The sequence below is a fragment of the Ahaetulla prasina genome, chromosome 18 (assembly GCF_028640845.1).
Source record: "Ahaetulla prasina isolate Xishuangbanna chromosome 18, ASM2864084v1, whole genome shotgun sequence".
NCBI classification, from domain to species: Eukaryota; Metazoa; Chordata; class Lepidosauria; order Squamata; family Colubridae; genus Ahaetulla; species Ahaetulla prasina.
In genome coordinates this window covers 7,208,393-7,235,131 of record NC_080556.1, presented here as the reverse complement: position 1 = coordinate 7,235,131, position 26,739 = coordinate 7,208,393, and the positions used below count along the sequence as shown (strand labels likewise).

The window sequence follows — 26,739 nt, the reverse complement described above, 5'->3', positions numbered from 1 at the left end:
CCACGATTTTCAAGCCTCTACGATTCAATAAAACGGATGTTTGTTAACCGATATCGACTTTACAGAATCATGAAGGTTTGAAAATTCTTGGCCAGGTTTTTGGAAAACCCATCGTCCTTTCCTCCCCAAGGGAATCCTTCTTGATCTATGCTGGGTTCAAAGGCCATCTTACCACCGCAGTGGGATTTGGCACCAAGTAGGTGATCGCTTAAAGATGAGCCAGCAGTGTGTGGCAGGAGCCAAAAAAGCTAATACAATCATTGGTTGCATAAACAGAGGCGCAGAATCAAAATCACGTTGAAAAATTAGTACTGTTTTTATAAAGCCTTAGTAAGGCCACACCTGGAATACAGCATCCAGTTTTTGTCACCATGTTACAAAAAAGGTGTTGAGACTTTGGAAAAAATGCAAAGAGCAACTAAGATGATTAAATTTCCTTCCTGTACTTTCTGCGCCCAGGGCAAGGTGATCTCTTTGCAACTTCCCAGGGATCAAGAGCCCGCTCGGAGTTTCTTGTTGTGTCTGCGCCCCCTGAGTTGGGGGCCCTGCCGGAAAGTGACTTGGAAAGTGAGGGGGAAGGACCATCAGGACTTAACTCGGAAGCACTGGCTTCCCTGGCTCAGCTCCAGGAGCCAGAGGCAGGCCAGGTGGAGGAGATAACGAGGCCTCCGTCCTGACTCTTTCCCCCCCCAGGCCACGCCTCCAGACTCAGCTGATGGCAATCAGGCCTGGCTGGACCCTAGGTTTCGTAGGCAGGAGAGGCGGAAACAACAGAAGCAGGGGTGGGGCAGGCCTAGGAAGTGCTGAGTCATGGAGCCACACCCCACAGGATATAAAAGCAGCAAGGGCTGCTATGCCTCTTCGTAGCAAGCAAATCAATGGCTTGACTAGAGCTGAAGTACTATTTGTTGACTCATCGGCATCAAGGGAGGTAACAGAGACACTTGGCAGACGCTCGTTAGTTTGCTGCCAGAGCTGATAGTGCTGGCTAATTAAGCCATCGCTCGGACGGAGGCAAAGGGGGGACAGAACATTTCTGGAGCTGCCACTGACCTTCACCATGGCCTGCTGATCCTCACTGTACTCCACCTGAGCCGTGGAGAGGTTGATGATCCCCCTTTCCACCGGGTCCTTGTCGCTATTATAGATGAAGACGTACGGGCGGCGCACCACCACAAAATGTTTGGCCCACGAAGGGGAGAGGGGCTCCTTGAAGTGAAGGTAGCCTTTCTTGGAGACCACGGACCTGAAAGAGGAACCCAGCACATAACAGACCATCAGGGCAGGGAGTCTGACTGGTTGGAGCACCGGGGGGCGGGGGGGGGGAAAACCCTCCCCTATGAATCAGAGGCTTCCAGAGGCTGGGATGGAGCAACCCGTCTTCAAAAATGGCTTTTTTTCTCCCCTGTTGTGAATGGCACCTTCCTTCGATTCTTACCCAGGTCGGATTTCCTCAATATCCGGAACGAGGTTTAAAAACTCATTTTTCCCGGCCCTCGCCAAATAAGAAACTTCCGCAGGGGGTGTCAGCTGGAATGGTTCTGCCTCCAGTCCAGGGCTGGAGGCCCGAGAATTTGCTTCGGGAGTTCTTTGGTTTTTAAAAAAGAAAGAAAGAAAGAAAGAAAGAAAACAGTCCAAAATGAAAGAATGGGGATTAATTAAAAGTCAGGTGCGCTGCAAAGGCAGAAAAACACTGACTCGGTTCATGAATGTTTCATGGTCGGTTCCGAGTCAAGCAAGCAAACAAACAAACAAAACCACAACAATCGAGGCTCCAAGTTATTTTGGGGTTATTTATCTGTGCCCCTTATAACCCTGGATTAAGGGGTCCTTGGTACTCTCTGAGCTTGGCGGTTTTCTTCAAGACGTTTCATTACCCAAACTAGGTAACATCATCAGGGCTGATGAAACGTCAGCAAGAAAACAAGCCAGCTCAGAGAGCACCAAGGACCCTTCATTTCAACCCTGAGCTACAAATATTCTCTTTTCTTTTCTTTTTCTTTCTTTCTCTCTCTCTCTCTTTTCCCTCTCTTTTCCTTCCTTCCTTCCTTCTCCTTGGTACTAGCATTGATGATGTTATCTAGTTAAGGTCATGAAACATCTGCAAGAAAACAACCAAGCTCTGAGAGCACCGAGGACCCTTCATTTCAACCCTGGGCTACAAATATTCTTCTTTCTTTCCTTCTTTGGTTCTCTCTTTTCCTTCCTTTCTTCCTTCCTTCCTTCCTTCCTAGCACGGATGATGTTACCTAGTTGGGGTCATAAAACATCTGCAAGAAAACAACCAAGGTCTGAGAGCTACCCTTCATGTCAACCTTGAACTACAAATTTTCCTTCCTTCCTTCCTTCCTTCCTTCCTTCCTTCCTTCCTTCCTTCCTTCCTTCCTTCCTTCCTTCCTTCCTTCTTTCTTTTTCCTTCCTTCCTTCCTTCCTTCCTTCCTTCCTTCCTTCCTTCCTTCCTTCCTTCCTTCCTTCTCCTTGGTACTAGCACCGATGATGTTACCTAGCTGGGGTCATGAAACATCTGCAAGAAAACAACCAAGCTCTGAGAGCACCAAGGATCCTTCATTTCAACCCTGGGCTACAAATATTCTTCTTTCTTTCCTTCTTTGGTTCTCTCTTTTCCTTCCTTTCTTCCTTCCTTCCTTCCTTCCTAGCACGGATGATGTTACCTAGTTGGGGTCATAAAACATCTGCAAGAAAACAACCAAGGTCTGAGAGCTACCCTTCATGTCAACCTTGAACTACAAATTTTCCTTCCTTCCTTCCTTCCTTCCTTCCTTCCTTCCTTCCTTCCTTCCTTCCTTCCTTTCTTTTTCTTTCTTTCTTCCTTCCTTCCTTCCTTCCTTCTTTCTTTTTCTTTCCTTCCTTCCTTCCTTCCTTCCTTCCTTCCTTCCTTCCTTCCTTCCTTCCTTCCTTCCTTCCTTCCTTCTTTTCCTTCCTTCTCCTTGGTACTAGCACTGATGATGTTACCTAGCTGGGGTCATAAAACATCTGCAAGAAAACAAGCCAGCTCAGAGAGCACCAAGGACCCCTTATGTCAACCCTGAGCTACAAATATTCTGCTTTATTGAAACCGGGATTAAAACTATGGCGCCTCCCTCCCCATCCAAAAAGCAAGAGTTTGCCTTTAAAGCAGGCATCCTTCAGGATGAACAGGGCTGAGAAGGAGGGCAGGGGGAGGGCAAATTTCTTCCCAGGCCAGAGAAAGCGAGAGAGCTTGGGTGGGTGGGGGGTTTCTGTCGAGGGACGGGCATCAACTCAGCTCCACTCACTTCTGATCCACCGAGTTGTACCTCGAATCCGACAGCGAGGGGCAGGTGGTGGACGGGGTGAGGGTGGAGCTGCTGAAGCTGGAAACCGAAGAATCCCGCCCGATTGGAGAGATGTCGGACAGCTGGAAGAAAGAGGCAATAACTCTCAAGCTCGGCCCTTCGAGGGAAAAAGCTCGTGTTGGCCACGGGTTAAAGTTTGGCTCACCTTACAATCACTGATGCTGTTGTAGACCTGGTTAAATTCGCGGTTGAAAGAATGAGTAAGAAGCTGAAGGCACTGCAAAGAAAAAGTGGATTAGGACGGAGGAAGTGGGCAAAAGGAAAGCTGGCTGGGGGTTTCTGGGAGCTGAGGTCCAGGCATCTTAAAAGTTGCCCAGGCTGAGAAAACATGGATCTAGAGGGCCCCCCCCTTTTTGGGGGAAAGGAGGTGGGGGAGAAGGCAGGTTTACAAACACCGCCACCGCAACCGCCACACAACCCTGGTGCCAACTCTGAAGATCGCCTGACCGAGGCCATCTTTGAGGCTGATGAAGATGAGGGTTAGGGAGAGGGAAATAAGAGATAGCTGGGGGTTTGTAGCCAAAACAAAATGCTTTCCCCTGGGAAACAAGGACATTCCAACAGGTGTCTGAAGAGAGGAGGAGTGATGTTACCAAGCAACGGGACAGCACCCTGATTGGACCATTTGACTGTTTGTTTGGGAAAAGGGGAAAACTTTTAATTAGGTGAAAACCGCGGGAACCTTTAGAGTCGGTTTTTACCAGCCCGTGCCAATACGATAGATCCAATCAAACTGTTCTTTGAGGAATCTGCCTGCCTCGGGTTTCTGCTTGTTATAGGTGTATTCCTTGGAACCCTGACAGCTGGGCTCGGTACCTTGGTAGCTAGCTCCTTCTCCCGCTCCACGAGACTCTCGATGTCGGCCGAGTCGTAGCCGCTGCTCTCGCTGGGGGTGATGGCGCTCTCGAAGGTGGTGGAGGAGATCTGCGAGGAGATGCTGGTGGAGGTGCTGAGAGTGCTGCTGCTCAGGCTATGGGAGAGCGAGTCGCTCAGGGACTTGGGGAGGCCGTCGCCCAGCTTCTCACGCAGCAGCAGGAAGTGACGCGTCTTCTCCACCTGGGCAGCAAGGAAAGAACCAAGGGAGGTTCCTGCCGTGACTTCTAAACTGGGATGTCTTCCTCTGGACCCCCACCCCTCCAAACTACGACAAGCACTGGGTCGGGATGGACCCAGGAAGAAAAGACAGGTGCAGAAATGAGGGACAGGTCTCAAAGGTGCTTTTTTTTCCTTTCAAGAGGCAACTGGACTTTCTGGTTTTTCTTTGAAGACGTTTCGCTTCTCGTCCAAGAAGCTGCTTCAGCTCCTGACTGGATAGTGGGGAATAGAAGGATGTATGGATTGGTAGGATTTATTTACTTAAATCCTTTTTTGGATTTATATTATGAATATGTAGGATTTGTTTATCCTTCCAGTCCCCACCATCCAGTCAGAGCTGTAGAAGTGTCAGATCCCTAAAAGTGATACTGCCATTCAATTGGGAGAAGTGGGGGGGGGGGCTTGGATTCGATTCATTAGTATTGCCTGTGACAACCGGTTATTTTATAACTTGTGTCCTGGCGCCAAAGCGCCCTGAGATCTTCGCACTGTGGGTTGTTTCACTTTGATAGCCAAGGAAAGATAGCCATGGAAATGTATGCTTATCCAGTTCTCAGGGCAGCTGGTAAAATAACATCTTCACACTTGTGGATTGGCTAAATCTGCATCTGGCTAAAGCAGGGGTTGGCAATCTTAAACATTCAAAGAGCCATTTGGACCCGTTTCCCACAGAAAAGAAAACACTGGGAGCCACAAAACCCCTTCCCGTGCCTGACTTATTTCTTAAGCGGCCACAAAACTAGCATAAGTAGTTGAATTAAACGTTCTGTTTTCTTCTGAAACTTTCCTCTTTTTGGATTTATCCACGGTTGGCCTACCGGAGGTTGAAAAGCTCAATAAATCACGGGCCAGTGGGTGTCGCACATTGGCAGCTGTGATGTATATTTTGAGCGACAGGGAGCCGCAGCAGAGGGGCGAAAGAGCCACATGCGGCTCCAGAGCCGTGGGTTGCTGACCCCTGGGCTAAAGGGAGGGGTCTCTACTGATTTAATCCTACTTGTCTTGCCTAAGGGTATTCAGACGCTGCTTCGAATCCATTGCTGGTTACTTCTGCTTAATAAAAGGTTCCTTTTGAAATACTTCCAAGAGTTTTCACTTTCTTAAGTTAGGAGGAGAGGCAGTCCTTACAGAAAGCTTCTTGGAGAAGCGAAACATCTTCAAAGAAAAAAAATCCAAAAAGTCCAGTCGCCTCTTGAAAAACGCACCTTTGGGACAACCAGGACCTGGAGGACTGAGAATCTCCATAGACAATTAACAATTAACAAAAAACAATTAAGGACTTGGGTAGCCTCAGGGAGATGTTTCACCAACAGGAAGAAACCAAGCGAAGGAATCCCAGTCCTCCCTCCCTTCCTGTTCCTGCTCCTCTGGGCTCCCACCTCATGCAGCAGCTCCAGCTTCTCCAGTTCCCACTGGTGCTCCAGGATCAGGCTGTCTCCTCGGGGTCTCCACCCTGCCAGGTTCTCTTCCCCTCGGACGTAGGCTACGGAGGTATCCAGGACTTTCCGTCTCCTCCTCTGCATTCCTGAGACATAAAAACCGGATTCAGGTCAAGTCAGTTTCCAACGCACCAGGAGGGAAGGGTTCTACCCCGCAACCAAACAAAGGAACCCCCGTTGCCGTTTGAAAAAGCACCTTTGGGACAACCATGACCTGGATGACAAGAGAATCTCCATAGCCAAGGGGCAGAAATATAATAAATTCACAAATCAACCCAGTTCGGGGAAAAATATGGAGGAATTTTTCTTTTTCTTTTTTGGCATATTCATAAAAGAGGGACGTCTTCTGACCTGGGCTTCCGGTATCGGCCATTTTGCACAAGCTCAACTCGTAGATCCCGGTTATTCGGTTGCTGCTTGCAAAGTGGGAAGCAGGGAAAAACAAAACGATAATTTGAGAAAACAAGGCAATCTTAGGAAAGGGTCAAGCTCTTCAAGAATCACTACAGTGGTCCATGCTGGAGTTAATTTGTCATAGCAATAACACTTAAGACTTATATACCGCTTCACAGTGCTTTAAAACCCTTTCTCTAAGCAGTTTACAGAGTCAGCCTCTTGCCCCCAACAATCTGGGTCCTCATTTTACCCACCTCGGAAGGATGGAAGGCTGAGTCGACCTTGAGCCTGGTGAGATTTGAACAGTCAAATTGCAGGCAGCCGGCAGGCAGCAGAAGTAGCCTGCAGTACTGCACTCCAACCACTGTGCTGCCGTGGCTCATAGAATAGGAATAGGAATGAAGAGAAGAGAAGAATAGAGAATAGAATAGAATAGAATAGAATAGAATAGAATAGAATAGAATAGAACTGCCAAATTGCAGGCAGCCGGCAGGCAGCAGAAGTAACCTGCAGTACTGCACTCCAACCACTGTGCCATCGTGGCTCATAGAATAGGAATAGGAAGAGAAGAGAAAAGAATAGGGAATAGAATAGAATAGAATAGAATAGAATAGAATAGAATAGAATAGAACTGCCAAATTGCAGGCAGCAGAAGTAACCTGCAGTATTGCATTCTAACGACTGCACCACCGCGGCTCATAGATTTGTCATATAACAAATATATTTTTATCATGTACACAGGAACACCTGTTTTCCTTTTTTTCTCAAGTGAAGGAATCTTTGACTTATTCCTGGTCAGACTGAAATCAGAGTCGTCTCCTTTGGCCATTCGCTTGAAGATTTCCAAGAACTGACTCAAGCAATCGTTTGAAATTTCGGGAGGAGGTTCGTGAGACAGGTAGGCCCTCCACAAACCCGCCCGCCCGCCCGCCCACCAAGCTTAATCCACGTGTCTCGTGGCCCTTGGGACTGCCCCAGCGGGATGATCTGACTTACGAGTCTGGAGACTTGGAGTAGCCCCGTCCAAAGAGACTCCGCAACGAGCGGGGGGGCGAAATCTTGGCGTCTCGCGAGTAGAAGACCATGCAGATGTCCTTGGTGATGACGGCTGGTTGGATGCAATGATCCAGCTGGAAGGGGAGAAACATCTGGATCACTTTCACCATCGTCGATGGGCAACATATAAGCGAACAGGTGGCACAGCTGTGTGGCACAAGTGGAAATGAACGGACATACTTCTAGCTTCAGATTTATTATTCTCTATATCATGGGTGTCCAAACCTTGGCCAGTTTAAGACTTCAACTCCCAGAATTCCCCAGCCTGGGACGTTGAAGTCCACAAGTCTTAAAAAAAATTGCCAAGGCCGAACACCCCAGCTCTATATGGAATGACAGATTGAACAATCTTCATTGATCGGAACTTACCCTTCGATTTAAAATCAAATGAACTCACTTAACAGGAAGAGGAATGACATCTGTCCCTTAGGAAATAACGCTCTAAAAAGTCAAATATGTACTTGATAAAGTCGAAATACGTACTTTATACTTGGTTCTCGGAGCTCTAGAACTACAGATTGTTAAGTAAGTAGACGAAAGGCTTAATCTTGGCTAGTTTTGAGCTTTCTGGTAGAAAGCAAAAATTAGAAGTGAGTAGCATTCCGAATAAGCATAAAAACATCAAAGTTTGGTTGATTTCAGTGGTCTTCAGGGTTCCTATTTTAAGTTTTCACAAAGCAATCGAAGGATTTATCGACTGAATACCAAAGAGAGTCCCCGCAGACAAAAACCTAGCACATCAGGGAGTGATTGCAGGTTCTTATTCCTGAGCGTCTTGCTTTCCAGTTTCTCATCTACGGAAGAGGTTCCACTTGTAACAATCCAGAGGAATCGTAAGCGCTCATCTTGGTGAGAAATAAGCCTTGTTCTGTGCCACATTCTGGACTACAAGAGCCCAATTCTGGCCAGTGATTTTCCTTTTGGTTAATTTAGAAGTTCTATATTTTTTTTAAAGGAAATTTAAATTCTGCTTCACTTAGGAATTCTGTAGATCCTATCCGCAGTTCAGTCAGGTTGCTGCTATTATGTTCCTTCTGCCTGGGTTTACTAATTTTATTAAAAATAGAAAATGGAATAACAGAGTTGGACCTTGGAGGTCTTCTAGTCCAACCCGCTGCTTACGCAGGAAACCCGACACCACTTCAGACAAATGGTTATCCAGTCTCTTCTTAAAAGCTTCCAGTGTTGGAGCATTCACAACTTCTGGAGGCAAGTCGTTCCACTGGTTAATTGTTCTAACGGTCGGAAAATTCCTCCTTAGTTCTAGGTTGCTTCTCTCCTTGATTAGTTTCCACCCATTGCTTCTTGTTCTACCCTCAGGTGCTTTGGAGAATAGCCTGACTCCTTCTTCTTTGGGGCAGCCCCTGAGATGTTGGAAGACTGCTATCATGTCACCCTTAGTCTTTCTTTTCATTAAACTAGGCATACCGAGTTCCTGCAACCGTTCTTCATATGTTTTAGCCTCCAGTTGCCTAATCCTCTTTGTTGCTCTTCTCTGCACTCTTTCTAGAGTCTCCACATCTTTTTTACATCGTGGCAACCAAAACTGAATGCAGTGTTCCAAGTGTGGCCTTACCAAGGCATTATAAAGTGGCACTAACACTTCACGTGATCTTGATTCTATCCCTGTTACATTATTCTGTGAGTTTGTTTTTCATCGTTGCCCAAGGGTTAGGATTAGGGCTGCCCAGATACGGGGTACAACAAAAATGGCCTATCAATTTATGAAAGAATGTAGAAAGAGGGATTCCCTCTTGGGGGGGGAGTGTCCCTGTTTTTTAGAGCACTTGAACCTCTCCATTCGCCCTTCCGTCAGACTAAAGCTCTGAGACCAGAAGATGCAACCTGTATACACTGTAAGCCGCCCTGAGTCTTCGGAGAAGGGCGGGGTATAAATGTAAACAAAAAAAAACAAAAAAATGCAACCTCACCTCCAGGTAAGCCGAGAGGGTCATGTAGATCTTCTCAGCGTAAGGGGTCACCCGGTTCAAAAGAAGGGAGTTATGCAGGGAGCTGTCCCAGACAGCCTCAAAGCGGTAGAAAGTTCTGGGAAAAAATAAACATCATCAAAGGTTAGGATCTGATGCTCCAGTGCAGGGATGCGTCTCCCAGCCGTAGCTGAGTAACCGTCCTGAATAAGCTTAGAGAAAGGGTGTCAAACTCAAGGCCCCAGGGGCCAAATCCGGCTTGCGGGGTGCTTAGATCTGGCCCATGGGGCCGCCCTGGAAACAGTGAAGAGTAGGCCCGTGGTGCCTCTGCTAGCGAAAACAGAGCTCGGGAACCCATTTTCGCTGGCAGAGTGCTTGGGCCTCCCTCCAAAGGTGCTCCTCCCCTGACACAAGTGATGTCATGCTGGCCACACCCACCCTGGCCATGCCCCACGCTCCCGAGGTCAAACACAACCTTGACGCGGCCCTCGATGAAATCGAGTTTGACACCCCTGGCTTAGAGCAATTCTTGGAAGGTGGAAGGAAGCAGGCCCCTTTTCTAAGTATTTATACCAACGTTCTCTGACTTCTTTTCACTTAACTGCAAACCTTAATTTTTCAACTTGACGGGCGCCCCAATATCAAATCAACTCACGGTCCCTGGCTTAGGAGTCAAGTTGAACGACAGGCCTTCAGAACGAAGAAGGAGAAACGGAGGGAATGTTGGCTACCTTTCCATGGGCAAACAAGGAAGAGGCAAGGCCCGGCTTTTGTTTTGTTAAGGTGGCCCCGGCTAGCTAACATTTCTGAAGGTTTTGCTTAACCCCATCAAACCTCCTTGAAGGAAACGCAACTGAGTGGCCCAGCCAAAATCTGGATAGACCTGCTTTGCCGGGTTAAAAGAAAGTGTATCTTGCACAGGAAAGCAAGAAGTGAAAGTACAGCGGAAAAGGAGGGGGAGGGCAGATTGGGACAGGGTCAGGGTGGGGCTGCTGGGGGTTTGCGAGAACCTCCAGCTACGTTTCTGTGCAGTTCAGAGAACCCCCAAATGTCACTCCTGGTTGGCCCCACTGACCCCTCCGCTCCCCGGAATCCCCACATGGCCTGTTTTGGATGCAGGTAAATGCAGGGACAAGTGGAGGCTCGGGGAGGGCAAAAAATGAGCCTACCAAAAGATCAGGAAGGGCGGAAATGGGCCCATTTCCGACCTCCAGAGCCTGGGAAGGCCGTTTTCACCCTCCCGGAGGCTCAAAGAAAACCTCCAGAGCCCGGGGAGGGCAAAAACTCCTCCCCCACCATGGCGCACAAGTCCGACTAGGGCATGGCCACTATGGCTACGCTCACCATGCCACGCCCACCCAGCAACCGGGCAGAGAACCCCTTGCTAAAAATTTTGAAGCCCACCCCTGGACAGAAGGTGAAGCAGCAGCAAATGAAGCCCCCCTTTTAATGAATTTCAACCAGGGAGCGGAAAGAGGGCCAAGTCCTGTCTTAATTCGTGGCTGCTGGGTCAGGGTGGAAAAGACAAGAGAGGCCACAACGTTAAAATGGCATTTCAACCGTGTGAGAAGCAAAGGCTGAGCACAACAGAAGCCAATTCGATTAAATCGGGAAGAAGGAAACGTGACTGGATACAGTACTGGGAACCGGCGGTCAAGACACGCTGGAAAGGATATTTGAGGAGGGGATTCGGGGAAAAGAGCAACAAGTAAAAATTAAGGGAGGGGGAGGAGGAGGGGAGAAAGAAGCTAAGCGCAAATAGGAGACTTGAACTCACAGAAAAGCTTCTAGCTTGCTGGCCCAAACCTCTTAGATCACAAAAGTCCTTTTTTGCAGCACCCCCTACGGTTCTCAAGACCTTGCTGGGCAGGCCTCTGAGAACGGGGCGAAGGGGAGATTTTAAAGCCACCCCCCCCCCCACAAAATGAGGAGAGATGCCACAGCGCAAGGCAGCAAAGGCCAAACTCTGGGATTAGGGGAAAGGGGACGAGGAGAGGCTGGGCACTAGGCTAGGAGCGTTGGGTGCCAAGGAAGCAAATTTGAAAATACCTAGGCATATCCTTATCAAGGAAGAGCCTGTGGAGATACAGAAAGCGTTCGTTAGGTCGGCCCAAACACCACGACGGAAAAGCAGCGGAGAAAAAGCAAAACTTCAAGCCAAAGGACAACCCAAAGACACAAATGCAGGGACACGAACACGCACAGAGAGAGACATGCATCATGTATGTGGAACTCGGGAAGACGTTTCTGCAACTTCCCGTTGTGGTCCGCCAGCAGCCTGCGGAGCTGGCAATGGGGGCCGACAGCGATGAGGCTGAGGTGAGGCCAGGGCCATCGGGGAGTGAGGTGCGGACTCCAGAGCCTCCAGAGACTGACAGTAGTGAAGCAGAGGAACAGGAGGAGCCTGTTCCTAATGCACGCATGAGAAGAGCTGCCAGAAGGCAAGAGCAGCTCAAGCAGAGAGGACGACTCAGGAGTAAGGCCAAGAGATAATTGGCCCCTCCCATAAGGCTTAAAACAGACCAGCAGCAGCGTTTGGGCTTCGCCGCAAAACAACGTTGGTAGCTGCGTCTTCTTCTTCATCTATGTCTTGCATTTATTTTTGTGACTTCTGAACGCTTGCCAAGAAAGGCCTTTGGCAGTTTGCCTAATTGGACCAAGGTTTGCGATAGAACTGAGGAATTTGTGTTGGGAGGAATTTGTTTTAATTTAGTTGAACTACGCTGGGAATGAAGTAATTCTCAGCTGTTTGAATAAAGTTTGTTGTTTTTTCCCGGACTGAGTTTCCTACTACCTACTTGGGCCTGGGTCACAAAACTTCCAACTTCTTCTCTTGCCAAGAGCAAGAGCCGAAAACTGGGCAAATCACAAAGAGGATGAAATTTCACGACCTAATGGTCCATCATCACGGCTAGAAGACAGAAGTCTAGGGGGGACAAGGAGGGGGGGCGAAAAACCTTTGTGGTGGGTTATAATCAGAGGTGGGATTCAGCCGGTTCTGTCCGGTTCGGGTGAACCGGTAGTGGCAACTGCGGGAGGCTCCACCCACCTGCCTCGACGTAATGCGCGAGCAAAGAGCATGCGCAGAAGGCCCGCACTCACATTTACAAACCGATAAGGAAGGTAAATGAATCCCAATCTGGTTATAATCATATATCATTATTTGTCTATTATGAAAGGCTCATTTGAGAGGTTTGTACGACTAACATTAGTGTATTCAGGCTTGTTCCATTTTTCAGATTCTGATGAAAAAACAACAACACCCAGTTTGCTGTTTTCACTATTTCTGAAGACAAACACAGCCACGGACTCTGAAGTGCCGCAACCTCATTTCTCTTTCCACCATGGTCTAAAATCTGGTTCAAAACTCTCCTACTCAGAGAACGGAGGAGGAGCCGATTCCAACCCAAGGATGGGTCAGAATTCCCCGTCAGTCAGGCTGTCTGGGGAGCATGGAAGCTGCAGTCCACCCCTAGTTGGGGCTCCCAGTCGGGGAGCCAACCCAGGCTGAGGAACGCCTCTGACCTGTTGGAGCTGTGAGAAACCCTCAGGTATTTGGCAGAGATGATGTTGAGAGACAAGACGGCATCCACGGCCGTTTCGTCCACTTCGGCTTTGTTCCGGATGCGGCCTGCGGAGAGGAGAGAGGCAAAAAAAAAAAAAGAAAAGAAAAAAGCACAGGCTTATTCGGGGTTGCTTTGCAGGGAAGAAGCACCAAGGGAAACTCACTATCAAGCGCCAGGGAAATCAGAAGGTCCAAATGGATGTAAAGATTTATTGCAAGCTTAAGCTCTCTACAAGAATCTGAGCTACTAATGTCCAAGCAACTTGGCGGTAGGTAAAAGTCGGTGGAATTCAAGGTGGGCTGGACTTGAATCTCTTATGGACACGACGGAACTCATGACTGATGGCCTGTTTGACCCCCTTCCTCAAGCTCAGCCTGGTCATCTTTTACATTCACTTTCAGAAAGCTGTGTACCGTATTTTTTGATGTATAAGATACACTCCTCCCCCCCCCAAAAAAAAGTGGGTGGAAATGTCTCTGCGTCTTAAACAGCTAATGTTGCTGAAGCACCACCCACCCGCCGGCCCCCACCCTTCAGCCTCTGCCTCCCAGCCATTTACCTCCTTGCAGCAAATAACTTGGTCAGCTTCAGCACAGCCTGATTTAGCACGAGCAGCTGATTGGCGGTTGGATCGGTCTCCCAGAATACCACCTATCAGCTGTTCCAGGCTGCAGGGATCGCTACTGCCTGTCGCCAGCCATCGCTACTGTCACCTATCACCACCTCCGCCCAGCCAATTTTCAGCCTCCATGTGTCCCATTTTTGCCCCATCCCAGGAGACAGGGATAGGAGGCAGCAGTGGCAATCCCCACCGCCTGGAACAGCTGATAGGCAGTATTCCGGGAGGCCGATTCAACCGCCAGTCAGCTAAATCAGGCTGTGCTGAAGCTGACCAGGCTGGTTTTTGCTGCCAGGAGGTAAATTGCTGGGAGGCAGAGGCAGATTTTTTTTGCCTCTTGTTTTCCTCCCCAAAAGCTACATGCGTCTTATACTTCGGAGCATCTTATAGTCCAAAAAAAATACGGTAATTGCAGAAGGGTTTGGGAGGGAATGTCTCCAGACTGGGCATTTCCCACCCATAACCATTCATCAATCCAAATCCCAAGTCAAATCTTTGTGGAACGGTTCCTTCCTGAAAAAAACAGTTTTTCAGGAAGTTTCTTCCTGAAAAAAACAGCCTCAGGTACAGCCTCAGGTACAGACCGTCCCACCCTGCTCCTTCCGAAGTAGGGTCCCCGATCGCCCCTGAGGTTTCATGAAGGATTATCATCCAGAATGGGAACAACTCGCCTTCGCCAGCTTGCCATGGAACAACTCAGCACGGCCACTTCGTTGCAGCCAAGTCGCCATGGGACAACTTACCATGGGCAACTCACTGCGGGACAATTCAATAATTCAGGTTCCCTTATTTAAAATAATTCTAACAGCTGTTTTAATTTTTGTCATTCGCATTTTATTCTGGCCTTCCTTTGGCATCTTTTCTTTAATGATTCTATCGGACTGTTTGATAGAAGTGTAACTCTTGCGTCCACAGCAAGTTGTTCCACAGGAAAAAAGAGTTGGCTGTGCTGAGTTGTCCTCCAGCGAGTTGGCTGTGGCAAGATCGCCGTGGTGAGTTGGCCGTGGAAAATTGTTGTACACCCATCAACTTTGGCCTTCCTCCCTGAAGATTCCCTGGGCCAGATATATGTGGCAGCAAAGTGGGCTGAGCACTCTGCAGTGAGTGGAAGAAGAGTGAGGAGAAAAGGGAGAAAGAGCCGTCCAGAAACAGAGGAGAAGGATACTTACTGTTGTGACTCCAGCCCCCGAACCTGGCCCCATGCCCGAAAGTGACTCCGAGAGTGAGGGGGAAGGACCGGTAAGGCTTACCTCGGGAGCACCGATTCCTTTGGTCCGGCTCCAGGAGCTAGAACCAGACCAGTCGGAGGACGTAATGAGGCCATCATCCCCTGAGTCCTCCCTTCCCCAGGCTGCGCCTTCAGACCCAGCTGATAATAATAATAATCAAGCTTGGATCGACCCGCGCTTCAGAAGAACAGAGAGGCGGCGTCACCAAAAGGAAGGGTGGGGCAGGAGCCCCACCCCACAGGATATTTCCGTCGTGAGCTAAAAACATACTTATTTACTCAAGCAGGACTGGCATAAATAGTTGATTTTAAATTGGGGTTTTAGAGATTTTAAACATTTGTAAATTTTTAAAAATTTTTAAATTACCGGCCATTTATTAATAGTTTCTTTTAATTTCTTTTAATTGTATATACTCTGTATTTTATTTCGGCTGTACACCGCCCTGAGTCCTTCGGGAGAAGGGCGGTATAAAAGTTTAATAAAATAAAATAAAAAATAAAAATAAAAAAATAAATAAATTTAAGGAGCTTTGGGACTGCTCTCACTCCACGGGAAGCAAAAGTTTAGCTGAACCGTTTTAAAAAGAGCTGAAAGTCTTGCTACGTGAGTCATTTGTTTGAACTTTGGCAGGCAGCTGAGATTTCTCTGCCAGGATTGATAAGAGCCGTGAATCCACTAGCTGAAGGCCAACTCGTGGATCTGAAGTGGGGAAGGAGACAGAACACCTACCGACTACCAATTCTCGCACGTCTTTCCAATGGAGCTCATTGCCCTTCTCGTGGATGATGGTAATGGTGATCCTCCGCTGTATTCCCTGCAGTGATGAAAAGAAACCTGTTCGGTTGCTTCTCCCCCTTAGCATTCCGCCTCTTTTAAATGTTAGGCTTAAAACCGCCAAGATCTCCTGACATCTGGACTGGCAGAGAACTGAACTGAATTGGGGAAGCCTGCCAGATGCGGGTGCCAAAAGCACGGTCTCACTTCGGTGCTGGCCAGAAAAAGGGGAGAATGGAGCTCGAATTCACCGAGATGAGGTTTATAGGCAGTGTTGTGAATCGCCAGCAGCCAGCAGAGCTGATGGCAGACTCAGACAGTGAGATTGTGGAGGAACAAGGACCAGTCCTGGAGTCTGGGGAACGCTCTGATGAGGGCTCTGTGTCAGAGGCAGAGATAGGGCCAGGACCGTTTGATAGCTGTCAGCTGCCTTCGAGGTCGGACATCAGTGGGACAGAAGAACAGCTGGAGCCTGTTCCCAGTGTGTGCATGCGCAGAGCTGCCAGGAAAAGGGAACAGCTAAGGAACAAGGGTCAACTCAGGAGTAAAGCCACAGGTGGACAGTGAATGGCCCCTCCCATAGGGAATAAAGAGGAGCAAAAGGGGAGTGGAGTTTGCAGGAGACAATTAGTTTGCTTAATTTGTTCGTGACTCTCAGAGACTTTTTGCCAAGTTTTGAAGATATCAGCCTGGCAGTTTTCCAAGCCAAATAAGGTCTGTGACTGTAAATTGTCCCTTGAAAGACTTTGCTGGATATGAGAGGAATTCACAGTAAATTAATAAAAATGGGTTTTTGTTGGGACAAGGAGTCTGCTTCATGCTTTTGGGAAGCCTAGGTCAGAATGGGCAGATTTCCAAAGCAAGACAGTTAATTTTTATTTCGAAGAGCCCAGCTCAGGAGGGCAGCATCTAGCAGTCTCTGTCTGACCTGAGGCAACAGGGTCTGCTCTGATTACAACTTGGATAGGAGACCAGAAATAGCAGAATAGTAGGCCGGGCTTGCGAATTGGGAAGTAAAATCACAAAAAAGAAGAAAATGGCAATTCTCTGGGCATTATTGTCGCTGCCCCCCCCCAAAAAAATCCTGACCGAAAACAAGTCTTCCCGTAGTTGCCAGAATCAAGTCGGATTCAAAGGAGCCTTTGTGGGGATTTTAGCATCCACCCACCTGGTGAAGCAAAAATGTCCCTTGGCAGGGGAGACCTCCAGTGTGGTCAACAATGGCCGGGATGTATCTGCAAGGGAGAGAGAGATGAATCAAGATGGGAGGGGGGTTTAATTCCCCAGGTAGCTCACAGCTACCTCCATCCCAACCCTTCCCCCCTCGGATAAGATTAAAACACAGCTGGACTATTAGCTAGGAAATACCAAGATCTTAGCTTATCAACAGATAATCACATTTATTAAAGAAGGCTCTGGGGAACAGAAAGGGGGTGCTTAAAACTAGCTACAAGGGAGGTTCAGAGACAGCATTTGTCTCTTTCGCTCATTCATTCTGGGAATCGGTTACAGAGCCGATTCTTCCAGCGTGGAAGGAAAGCAAAGCATCGCTTGAAAAATCTTCCCCCACATCTTTCTTTCAAGACTGAGCTCTTGAAACCCGGTTCTGATATCCCAGATACTCCACAGCGTAAATGTCAAACTCTAAAACGAACCTGGCTGGGACCATTTTGGAGGCTTCAATGCAAAGAAGGTGGGGGGGGGAGCATAGTTAGATGGGGCTTTTATAGCCAAAACAAAACAGCTTTCCTGTGGGAACCAAGGACATTCAAACAGGTGGCTGGAGAAGGGGTGTGTGTGAAGTAACCAGGCTACCAGTCAGTAGCTTGACTGCACAACGTGACTGATTGTTTGGGGAAAAGGGGAACTTTCCCTTTTTAATCAGGAGAAAACCGCGGGAACTTTCAGCGTCGGTTTTCACCAGTTTCTGCCAATATGGTATCTCCAATAAAACTGTTCTTTGAGGAATCTACCTGGCTCTGAGTTCTGCTTTTATATAGGGCTATTACCGTATTTTTCAGACTATAAGATGCACGTTTTGGTCTCCCAAAAGGGAGTGAAAATGTCTGTGCGTCTTATAGACTGAATACTGCAGAAGCCCCACCCATCCGCCAACTGTTTTTTTTTGGCCTCAGAACACCCCGTTTTCAGGCTTTTTTTTGGCCTTTTTTCAACCTGTTTTAGCAGCTTTTGGGTCCGTTTTTACACCTTTTCCTGGCCCTTTTTTTCTGAACAAAATGGGCCAAAAAAAAGCCTCAAAAACTGGCTGAAAAAAGGCCCAAAAAACCAGGCCAAAAAAGCTGAAAAAACGGGCCACAAAAAGCCTAAAAAATGGACTGAAAAAAGCCTCAAAAATGGGCCAAAAAAGCCCTGAAAATGGACTGAAAAAAGCCTCGAAAAAGGGCTGCAAAAAGCTCCAAAAATGGGCCCAAAAAGCCTCGAAAAAGGGCTGCAAAAAGCTCCAAAAATGGGCCAAAAAAAGGACCATAAATGGGGCACGCGGAGGCCAAAAACTTTTTTGTTGTTGTTTTCGTCTTCTAAATGTAGGTGCGTCTTATAGTCAGGCGTGTCTTAAGAGTCCGAAAAATACAATACTTGGAACCCTGACAATAAATATCTCTAGCAAGGCAGCTTCTGAATGGCCAAGCAAGTCTGACCCTGTTCCTCTGGGTTTGCAGGAAGACCAGAAGGTCTTCTCCTTCTCAGCCCATTAGCCAGTGCTAGTGCCGTGGTTCTCCGTGTTCCAGATTAAATCCCCCAAGCTCTTTCAGATGTTCTTCAACGAAAGGATCTCGCTTCAGCCGTCTCAGCCGTGAATGATAAAGCAGCATTAACTGCTCCTGTCACTAAGCACCCCTACCAAGCAATCAGACTCAACTCACTCTCCCGTCGGCTCCAGTTCGCTGATCTCGAACCAAACCAGGAGATCGTATTTGGTCATGCTCTGTCCCAAGCTGGGTTTATTCATCGTGTTGAGTTTGGTGGCTGGGACTGAAAGAGGAAAAAAAGGCCTGGTTTAAAAAATGAAAAGAAAACGCAATCTGGAAATGAGATATGAACACTCCTAATGCTGCCTGGGGTTTATGAGTGTTGAGGCCAGCGGACGGAGAGGGGCAGCTCTTGTGATGCTTAAATAAAGTTTTACCAGCATGATGGGTTACGACTCATAAGCTCCAGCCTAAAATAATAGCAATAGCAATAGCCCTAAAGACTTATATACCACTTTATAGCCCTGTCTAAGCAGTTTTACAGAGTCAGCCTCTTGCCCCCTAAATATCTGGGTCCTCATTTGACCCACCTCGGAAAGACAGAAGGCTGAGTCAACCTGGAGCCTGGTGAGATTTGAACAGCTGAATTGCAGCTAGCGGTCAGCTGAAGTACTGCACTCTAACCACTGCGCCACCGTGGCCCATAAATATAATAATACTGCATTATCATATAAAGATAAAGGTTTCTCTCTGTCCAGTCATGTCCGACTCTAGGGGGCAGTGCTCGTTTCCGTTTCTTAGTCGAGGGAGCCAGCATTGTCCAAAGATATTTCCCATGGTCATGTGGCCAGCATGACTACACAGCGAGGCACACTGAACGCTATTACCTTCCCACTGAAGTGCTGCCTGTTTATCTACTTACATTTACGTGATTTCAAACTACTAGGCGGGCAGGAGCTGGAGCAAGTAACGGGAGCTCACTCCATCGTGTGGCACCTGGGTCTCGAACCTGGGCTGTCAGCTTTCCAACTGACAAGCTCAGCATCTTTAACCACTGAGCCATCGAGCCCCCACATTATGATAGTAAGTGGAGCAATGATCCCTTTGTCTCTTGTTAACCAGCAACAATTCATTAAGTCATCTGTATTATTATTATTTGTATTATTGATCATTGCACAGTCAGTCAGATGTTCAGACTCAGTTTGGGATTTTTGTCTACCTATCGAGTCCTTACCAAGGGCCTGAGATAGGCAGATCTGGATGTTTGACGGTGTTACAGATATCGTCTCAGGATGGAAGCTGTTCTAAGTAAAGCTGCCTTCTGCAATTGACTGAGGGCAAATTTGTCAATGCCAATGATGGTGTTCAAGTGGTGCTCCAGTTGTTTTGGGATCGCACCCAAGGCACTTATTATTATTATTATTATTATTATTATCTCTTTTATTCATTAAACATGAAACTCAATCAACTGAACATTTAAAAATGTCACAAAAATATTATTGACTGGCACTGAGCGATGATACGGATTGCTGCCAGTATCCTAGGTATTGACCATTATTATTATTATTACTACCCTGTTTCCCCGAAAATAAGACCCAACTGGAAAGTTAAGTCCTAGCGTGATTTTTCAGGATGCTTGTAATATAAGCCCTACTCCCAAAATAAGCACCAGTTAAGATTGTCAGCCAGATGGATGCATTTAGTACCGTATTTCCCCCAAAATAAGACCTAACCAGAAAATAAGCCCTAATGAGTTTTTTGAAGCAAAAATTGATATAAGACCCGGTCTTATTTTTGGGGAAACACGGTATTATTATCATTGTTTTTGTTGTTCTTATTATCATCACCATCATCATTATTAAAAAGGGACCTCAGGAACAAAAGAGACAGAATAATGGATACAGATTTTCATAGCAAAACAGGAATATGAACCCAGAAGGAGTCCTGGCAATTTTGAACAGAAGCATCTGGCAAGGTTTTGTTCTCAATTTAGAGAATCTGGAATGTCCTTAACATCTGGATTCAACTCATGAATTTGGGGTCACGGTTTTGGATTCAAATCACGCCCCAGCCCACCGCAGGGTGAAAGTGGTCATTAAGGGGTGAGGAGAACCCCCCCCACAGGTGCCTGGAGACGAAAGGCTTAAGGGTTGTTCCTACAGGGATCCCAGATTGATTGTGTTACTGACCATCTCTCTTGGGGAACCGCTGGACCTGACAACAGCTGGGGATAGGCAGAGAGAGAAAAGGAGGCGACCGGTCAGCATCGTCCTGGAACGTTGCCACGGCCGACGTCGCAAGTACGTTGGCATGCTGGGACACGGCATCGAGCACGGGCGCGTTTACATAGCCAGACATGAGATACTTGACCAATTCAATTTTTCTCTCATGGTCTGGAGGAAGCAACCAGGACGTGGGAGGAAAGGCGTCAGGCAAAGAGGCAACCGTGAGAAAAAGAGAGGCATGTGAGAGAGGGAGGCAAAGAGGTCGGGTGGGGAGGGAGAGAAGGCAGGGGGGGAAAAAATGGAATGAATGAAAGAATTCGACATGCACAGCTGAAAGCTAAACCAAGAAAACCAAGGGGGAGATGATGATGCGATGAGCGAGGGGATGGTGACTGAGAAAGGAGCCACATGTGAGTAGAAAAGCTGATCAACAGGAGTCTGACACAATCTCCAGGCATGACAAGAATAGCGGTTTCTCTCCATCCAATCCAGCGGTGAAATGCTACCGGTTCGCAGCGATTTGGGCGAACCGGTAGTGATAAAAAACTACCGGTTTGGGCGAACCGGTAGTAAAAAAAAAGCTACCGGTTCCTCCGAACCGGTATTTCCGACGATCAGCTGTGCCATGCGATTTAAAATCGCTAGAAAGCAGGAAATCTAAATGAATCTAAATCGCGCAGCACAGCTGCTCCCCCCCACACCTCACTGTTCTACTTATCTTCCCAACCCTCCTTTTTCCACGCAAAGCGCGTGTTTAGTGCGTACTGTGCGTGAGTGCGTAGCGTGCATTTGGTGCATGTTGCACATGTGGCGGACAGCACGTGCTTGGCGCACACTGCGCATGCACGGGTAACGAACCAGTGGCAAACCGGAGAAGATTTCACCACTGATCCATTCCTCCAACATTTTTGGAGGTGGCGGAAGTCTGCTTTGGAATTGGTCTCAAGAAGACCTCTCAATTTGCAAACAGCCAGTAGTCATTGGGCAGATAAAGGCTGGCCTGCAGTTTGATCCATTTAAGGTCGGTTGCACGGTCAGCCAGATGTTTAAGAGTCAGCATTCTTGTCCAGCTAATGACTCCATCCCAAAGACTTAAGGGAGGCAGATGCTGTCGCTTAATAATATTAAAGGTATCATCACAAGATGTAGTCAGTTATTGTTATTATTACTAATACAGAGAAACTAGTGAAGTTTGCCTCGTCCTTTTCATTCCAACGATTAATGTATGTGTGGGGTCTCTGGCGCTCAATGAGCTGGGTGGTTTTCTTGTAGATGTTTCACTACCAAACTAAGTCACAGCAGCACTGATGATGTTACCTAGTTGGGTAATGAAACGTTTGCAAGAAAAACCACCAAGCTCAGAGAGCACCAAGGAGCTCACAGTTCGACCCTGAGCTACAAAGATTCCCTTCTATCGGTACTAATGTATTTTTATTGTTATCTTCCATTCTTTGCCACCTAACTCCACCGATTCTCAGTGATCAATCAATTATTCTATCTGATTTGATGCCACCCGATTTCACCCAACAGTGCGATCTCCTACACAATTTTGTGTGCTAAGGACTTTGTTGCACAGAGGGGACAATTTCTCGTGCCGAGGAAAAACAACTCTTACCTGGCTTGGAAAGAGGCATGGGAGGAGGGAAATATCGCCGGGATGGCTGTGGAGGGCTGCGGAGAAAAGAGGCCGTTAGCGCAACTGGTTGTGTATCTAAAGAAAACAGGAGTGACAATGATATCTTTTAATTCAGCACCACACTGAGGATGGACAGATCCCCTTGCGCAGGTAGTCCACGACTTACGACCAGAATTGAGCCCAACATTTCTGCGGTTAACAGAGACATTTGTTAAGTGGATTCTTCCCCGTTTTACGACCGTCTTTGCCACACTTGCTGAGTGAATTGCTGCAGTTGAGAAGCTAGTAACACGGTTGTTAAGTGAATTTGGCTTCCCCCTTGACTTGGCTTGTTGGAACGTCGCAAAAGGGGTGTGTATGTGTGTGTGTGTGTGTCACTGCAACGGTCATAAATATGAGCCACTTGCCAAGTGTCTGAATTTTGATCGCATGATCATGGGGATGCTGCAATGGTCGTAACTGTGAAAAGTGGCCACAAGTCACATTTTTTTTCAGTGCCGTCGTAACTTTGAGTAGTCACTAAATGAACTGTTGTAAGTCGAGGACTACCTGTAGACTTTCTGCGACCTACCAATGTGACGGCAAACCAGACCTCTGCCTAGAAAGGAAAAGAGGGGAGTGATATATTCAAGACAAAAAGGGATTCTGAATTAAGCTAGGATTGGTTTTCCTCAACCCTGCAAAGATGGAGCAAAGTAGCCCTTATTCTCCTAGTACAGGGAGTCCTTGACTTGCAACAGTTCATTTAGTGACCATCCAAAATTGCAACAGCACTGAAAAAAGTGACCTCTGACAGTTGTGTTGTGGCCCGCCAGCAGCCAGCGGAGCTGATAGCAGATTCAGACAGTGAGGTTGGGGAGGAACATGGGCCAGTCCTGGAGTCTGGGGAAGGCTCTGATGAGGGCTCTGAGTCGGAGGCAGAGAGGGGGCCAGGGCCCTCTGACAGTTATCAGCTGCCTTCGGAGTCAGACATCAATGAGGCAGAAGAACAGCTGGAGCCTGCTGCCAGTGTGCGCATGTGCAGAGTTGCCAAATGGAGGGAACAGTTAAAGAACAAGGGTCGACTTAGGAGTAAGGCCACAGGTGGACGATGAATGGCCCCCTCCCAAAGGAAATAAAAGAGGAGTGAAAGGGGAGTGGGTTTTTCACAGTTACGACCTTCGCAGCATCCCCATGATCACGTGATCAAAATTCAGCCCCTTGGCAACGGGCTCCTATTTAGGACTGTTGCTGTGTCCCGGGGTCATGCATATCCCCATTTGTGACCTTCTGAGGAGCAAAGTCAAGGGCGAAGCCAGATTCATTTAACAGCCAGGTTGCTAACGTAGCAACTGCAGTGATTCCCTTAACAACGGAGGCAAGAAAGGTCGTAAAATGGGGGCAAAACTCACTTAACAAATGTCTAGCAGAAATCTTGGGTTCAATTGTGGTCGTAAGTCAAGGACCACCTAGCAGGAAAGGCAAAATGAGAAATGGTGGTGGGTGAGCAAAAGTTTGCTTCTACAACACACCGGAAATTCTTCCTCTCCTCAACAGAGATACAGGCTGTCCTTGACTTATGACCCCACATTTCTAAGCAAGATGCCCCCATTTTACCACCACCTCTGCCCCAGTTGCTAAGTGAATCACTGCAGCTGTTAAGTGAATCGCGCAGTCACTAAGCGAATCTGGCTTCTCCCCGCTGACTTTGCTTATCAGGCGGCCAGTTGGGAGGGTTACAAATGGGGCAAGGACAACAGTCATAAATACCAGTCAGTTGCCAAGCTTCCGAATTTTGATTGCATGACCACCGGGGATGCTGTTAATGGTCTGAGGCAGGGGTCTCCAACCTTAGCACCTTTAAGACTTGCGGACTTCAACTCCCAGAGTTCCTCAGCCAGCAAAGCTGGCTGAGGGACTCTGGGCGTTGAAGTCCGCAAGTCTTAAAGGTGCCAAGGTTGGAGAACCCCTGGTCTAAGGCATGAAAACTGGTCGTATTTCAAACGGTCACTCAATGAATGGTTATAAGTGGAGGATAACCTGTGCTGTTATCCAGGTACCTGTTGAGTTCCTGTCCCTGCAGGTGGAGCGGGTGGAGCTGATAGTGTCCAAAAACCTCAAAGACAATGGGTTTGGTCTTGATGTATTCGACGAAGGATTCGGTCACTTCCACGGAAATCTGGCAAGAGGAGACACGGAACAGCCGTCTGAGTGAGACTCAAAAATAATAAATTAAAAACAGTAGCAAACTTCAGCCAGCCTGTTCTGACCTAGGCTTCCTTAGAAATTAAACAGCACAAACTTAGACCCCGGGAAACCTTTTTAATTCATATGGCTGTAAATTGCTTTCATTTACAGTCCACAAGGCTTGATAAACAGTCTTTCAGAGGAAGGTTATCAACACCCACCTAACTCATGTGGAACGCTGGGAAAGAGCTAATTGCCACACTCAGGGCAAGGCCAAACTTGGCACAGAGTCACAAATAGAACTTTCAAATCTTGAATTGGCCAGATGAACTAATTGCTCCCTGCAAAAGCTCATGTCCCGTTCACTTATGGGAGGGGCCAATCATCTCCAAGCCTTACTCCCAAGTCGACCCTGTTTCCTTAATTGTTCTTGTCGTCTGGCAGCTCTGTGCATGCACACACTGGGAACAGGCTCCCACTGTTCTTCTGCCTCACTGCTGTCAGATTCCGGAGGCTGCACATAACTATCAGATGGCCTTGGCCCACTCTCTGCCTCTAATGCAGAGCCCTCGTCTGAGCTTTCCCCAGCCCCCAGGACTGGCCCAAGTTCCTCCCCAACTTCCACACTGTCCGACTCTGCTGGCCGCGGCGGGTCACAACACAGGCAGCAGCAGAAGAGATGGCTGGCTTGCCTATCTGGAAATAGAAAGGTTGCTGTCCATACGTCATATTTGCATTTTTTTGTTTGTTTACATTTATATCCCGCCCTTCTCCGAAGACTCAGGGCGGCTTACAGTGTATAAGGCAATAGTCTCATTCTATTTGTATATTTTTACAAAGTCAACTTATTGCCCCCCCAACAATCTGGGTCCTCATTTTACCTACCTTATAAAGGATGGAAGGCTGAGTCAACCTTGGGCCGGGCTTGAACCTGCAGTAATTGCAGGCTACTGTGTTCTAATAACAGGCTCTAACAGCCTGAGCTATTCCGGCCCTGATTCTGATCTCTGAAGAAGCCACCAAGAATCCCTCCAAGAAGGTCACTTCCTCACTTACATTTTGGACGTGATAAAATCCCAGTGGGGTCCCTCGGCCGTTGTTTTTCAGAGGTTCGGTGGAGAAAGCTTCATCGTGTCGGTGGAGAAAGCTAAGAAAACAAGAATAAACAAACCAGGTGAAGGTGAATTATGCCATCATCATAATCGATTAGCAATGTTCATTCCGGTCCCAATGAGGGTCTTAAGTCAAGGACTACCTGTATACCTGCCATCTCCCACATCAGAAAAAAGGAATAACAAGAGTTGGAAGGGACCTTGGTGGTCTTCTAGTCTGACCCCCTGCCGAGGCAGGAAATCATATCGTTTTATATATAGTCTAGTTTAATGAAAAGAAGGACTGGGTCACATGATAGCAGTGTCCCAATATCTCAGGGGTTGAGAAGGAGGGGGAAGCTATTCTCCAAAGCACCTGAGGGTAGGACCAGAAGTAATGGGTGGAAACTAATCAAGGAAGAGAAGCAAATTTTCCCGACAGTTAGAACAATTCATCAGTTGAACAACTTGACTCCAGAAGTTGTGAGTCCCCCATCACTGGAGGCTTTCAATAAGAGATTGGACTACCATCTGTCTGAAATGGGATAGGGGTTTCCTGCCTGAGTAGGGGAGGGTTGGACTTTGTGCAAACATGAGGACTAGACATTTACTTAGACTTACTTGAATTGGCAGAAGATATCCGCATATTCTGGGAGGATCCCGCTGGCCTGGAGCACCGTCACCCGGAAGGTAAAGACACTGCCCAGTTTCAGGTGTTCCCCAACCTCCTCAGTAAAGCCTTCTATGGCCATCTTGCCATCCGACAGGGTGCTGGATTTCAGATCTGGAAGAATATATATATTTAAAAGGAGAATGGATTACAACCATCCTGAGTTAAGTCGCCTCCAAGATGCGTCCTGCCTGTTCTTTGCCCAGCGTGACTGCGATCATGGCTTTCAGATCGAGGCGGCCTTCATGGCATCCAAACAGCCATCTGAACATCTCTTAAAGTTTCAAAGAACCCTGGAAAAGCAACGTTGGGAACCGCGCCACGCAGACACTGCCAATCATGAAACTGCTCTCCCCCCCCCAAAAAAATATTTTAGGAGGGGTGGGCTTCAAAAATTTGAGCAAGGGGTTCTCTGCCCGGTTGCTGGTTGGGCGTGGCCATGGTGGGCGTGGCCTAGTCGGCTTCTTGCATCATGGTGGGTGGGTGGGTAGTGTTTTTGCCCTCCCCGGGCTCTGGAGGCTTTTCTTGAGCCTCCGGGAGGGCGAAAATGGCCTCCCCAGGCTCCGGAGGCACTCTGGAGCCCGGAAACGGGCCCATTTCCAGCCTTATCAAACTTCTGGTAGGCCTGTTTTTCACCCTCCGTGAACCCCCGCGCGCGCCCTGCACTTACCTGCATCCAAAACAGATGTGGGGACTCCTGGGAGGGGAAGGGCAAGGTGGGGTGGGCGGGGCCAACCGGGAGTGGGATTTGGGGGTTCTCTGAAGTGCACAGAATCTTAGCTCGAGGTTCTCCCGAACCCCTGCGA

At 47.9% G+C, this 26,739-nt stretch overlaps 1 protein-coding gene across 7 annotated transcripts in view; it reads right to left on the bottom strand.

Annotated features, from left to right (window-relative positions):
* The window catches only part of KIF1B (kinesin family member 1B), a 134,208-nt gene that overhangs the window by 7,726 nt on the left and 99,743 nt on the right, over window positions 1–26,739 (bottom strand). For all 7 annotated transcript variants that reach the window (XM_058161269.1, XM_058161268.1, XM_058161274.1 and 4 more), the window contains 17 exons: window positions 25,885–26,047; window positions 25,229–25,319; window positions 24,046–24,164; window positions 21,986–22,041; window positions 18,320–18,428; window positions 16,606–16,672; window positions 15,393–15,477; window positions 12,775–12,880; window positions 9,253–9,367; window positions 7,262–7,395; window positions 6,221–6,282; window positions 5,810–5,955; window positions 4,152–4,391; window positions 3,481–3,552; window positions 3,276–3,397; window positions 1,439–1,588; window positions 1,054–1,246 (listed from right to left, as the gene is read on the bottom strand). In XM_058161269.1, the coding sequence (XP_058017252.1) occupies window positions 1,054–1,246; window positions 1,439–1,588; window positions 3,276–3,397; window positions 3,481–3,552; window positions 4,152–4,391; window positions 5,810–5,955; window positions 6,221–6,282; window positions 7,262–7,395; window positions 9,253–9,367; window positions 12,775–12,880; window positions 15,393–15,477; window positions 16,606–16,672; window positions 18,320–18,428; window positions 21,986–22,041; window positions 24,046–24,164; window positions 25,229–25,319; window positions 25,885–26,047 (2,030 nt within the window). The remainder of the gene's footprint in view (window positions 1–1,053; window positions 1,247–1,438; window positions 1,589–3,275; window positions 3,398–3,480; window positions 3,553–4,151; window positions 4,392–5,809; window positions 5,956–6,220; window positions 6,283–7,261; window positions 7,396–9,252; window positions 9,368–12,774; window positions 12,881–15,392; window positions 15,478–16,605; window positions 16,673–18,319; window positions 18,429–21,985; window positions 22,042–24,045; window positions 24,165–25,228; window positions 25,320–25,884; window positions 26,048–26,739) is intronic.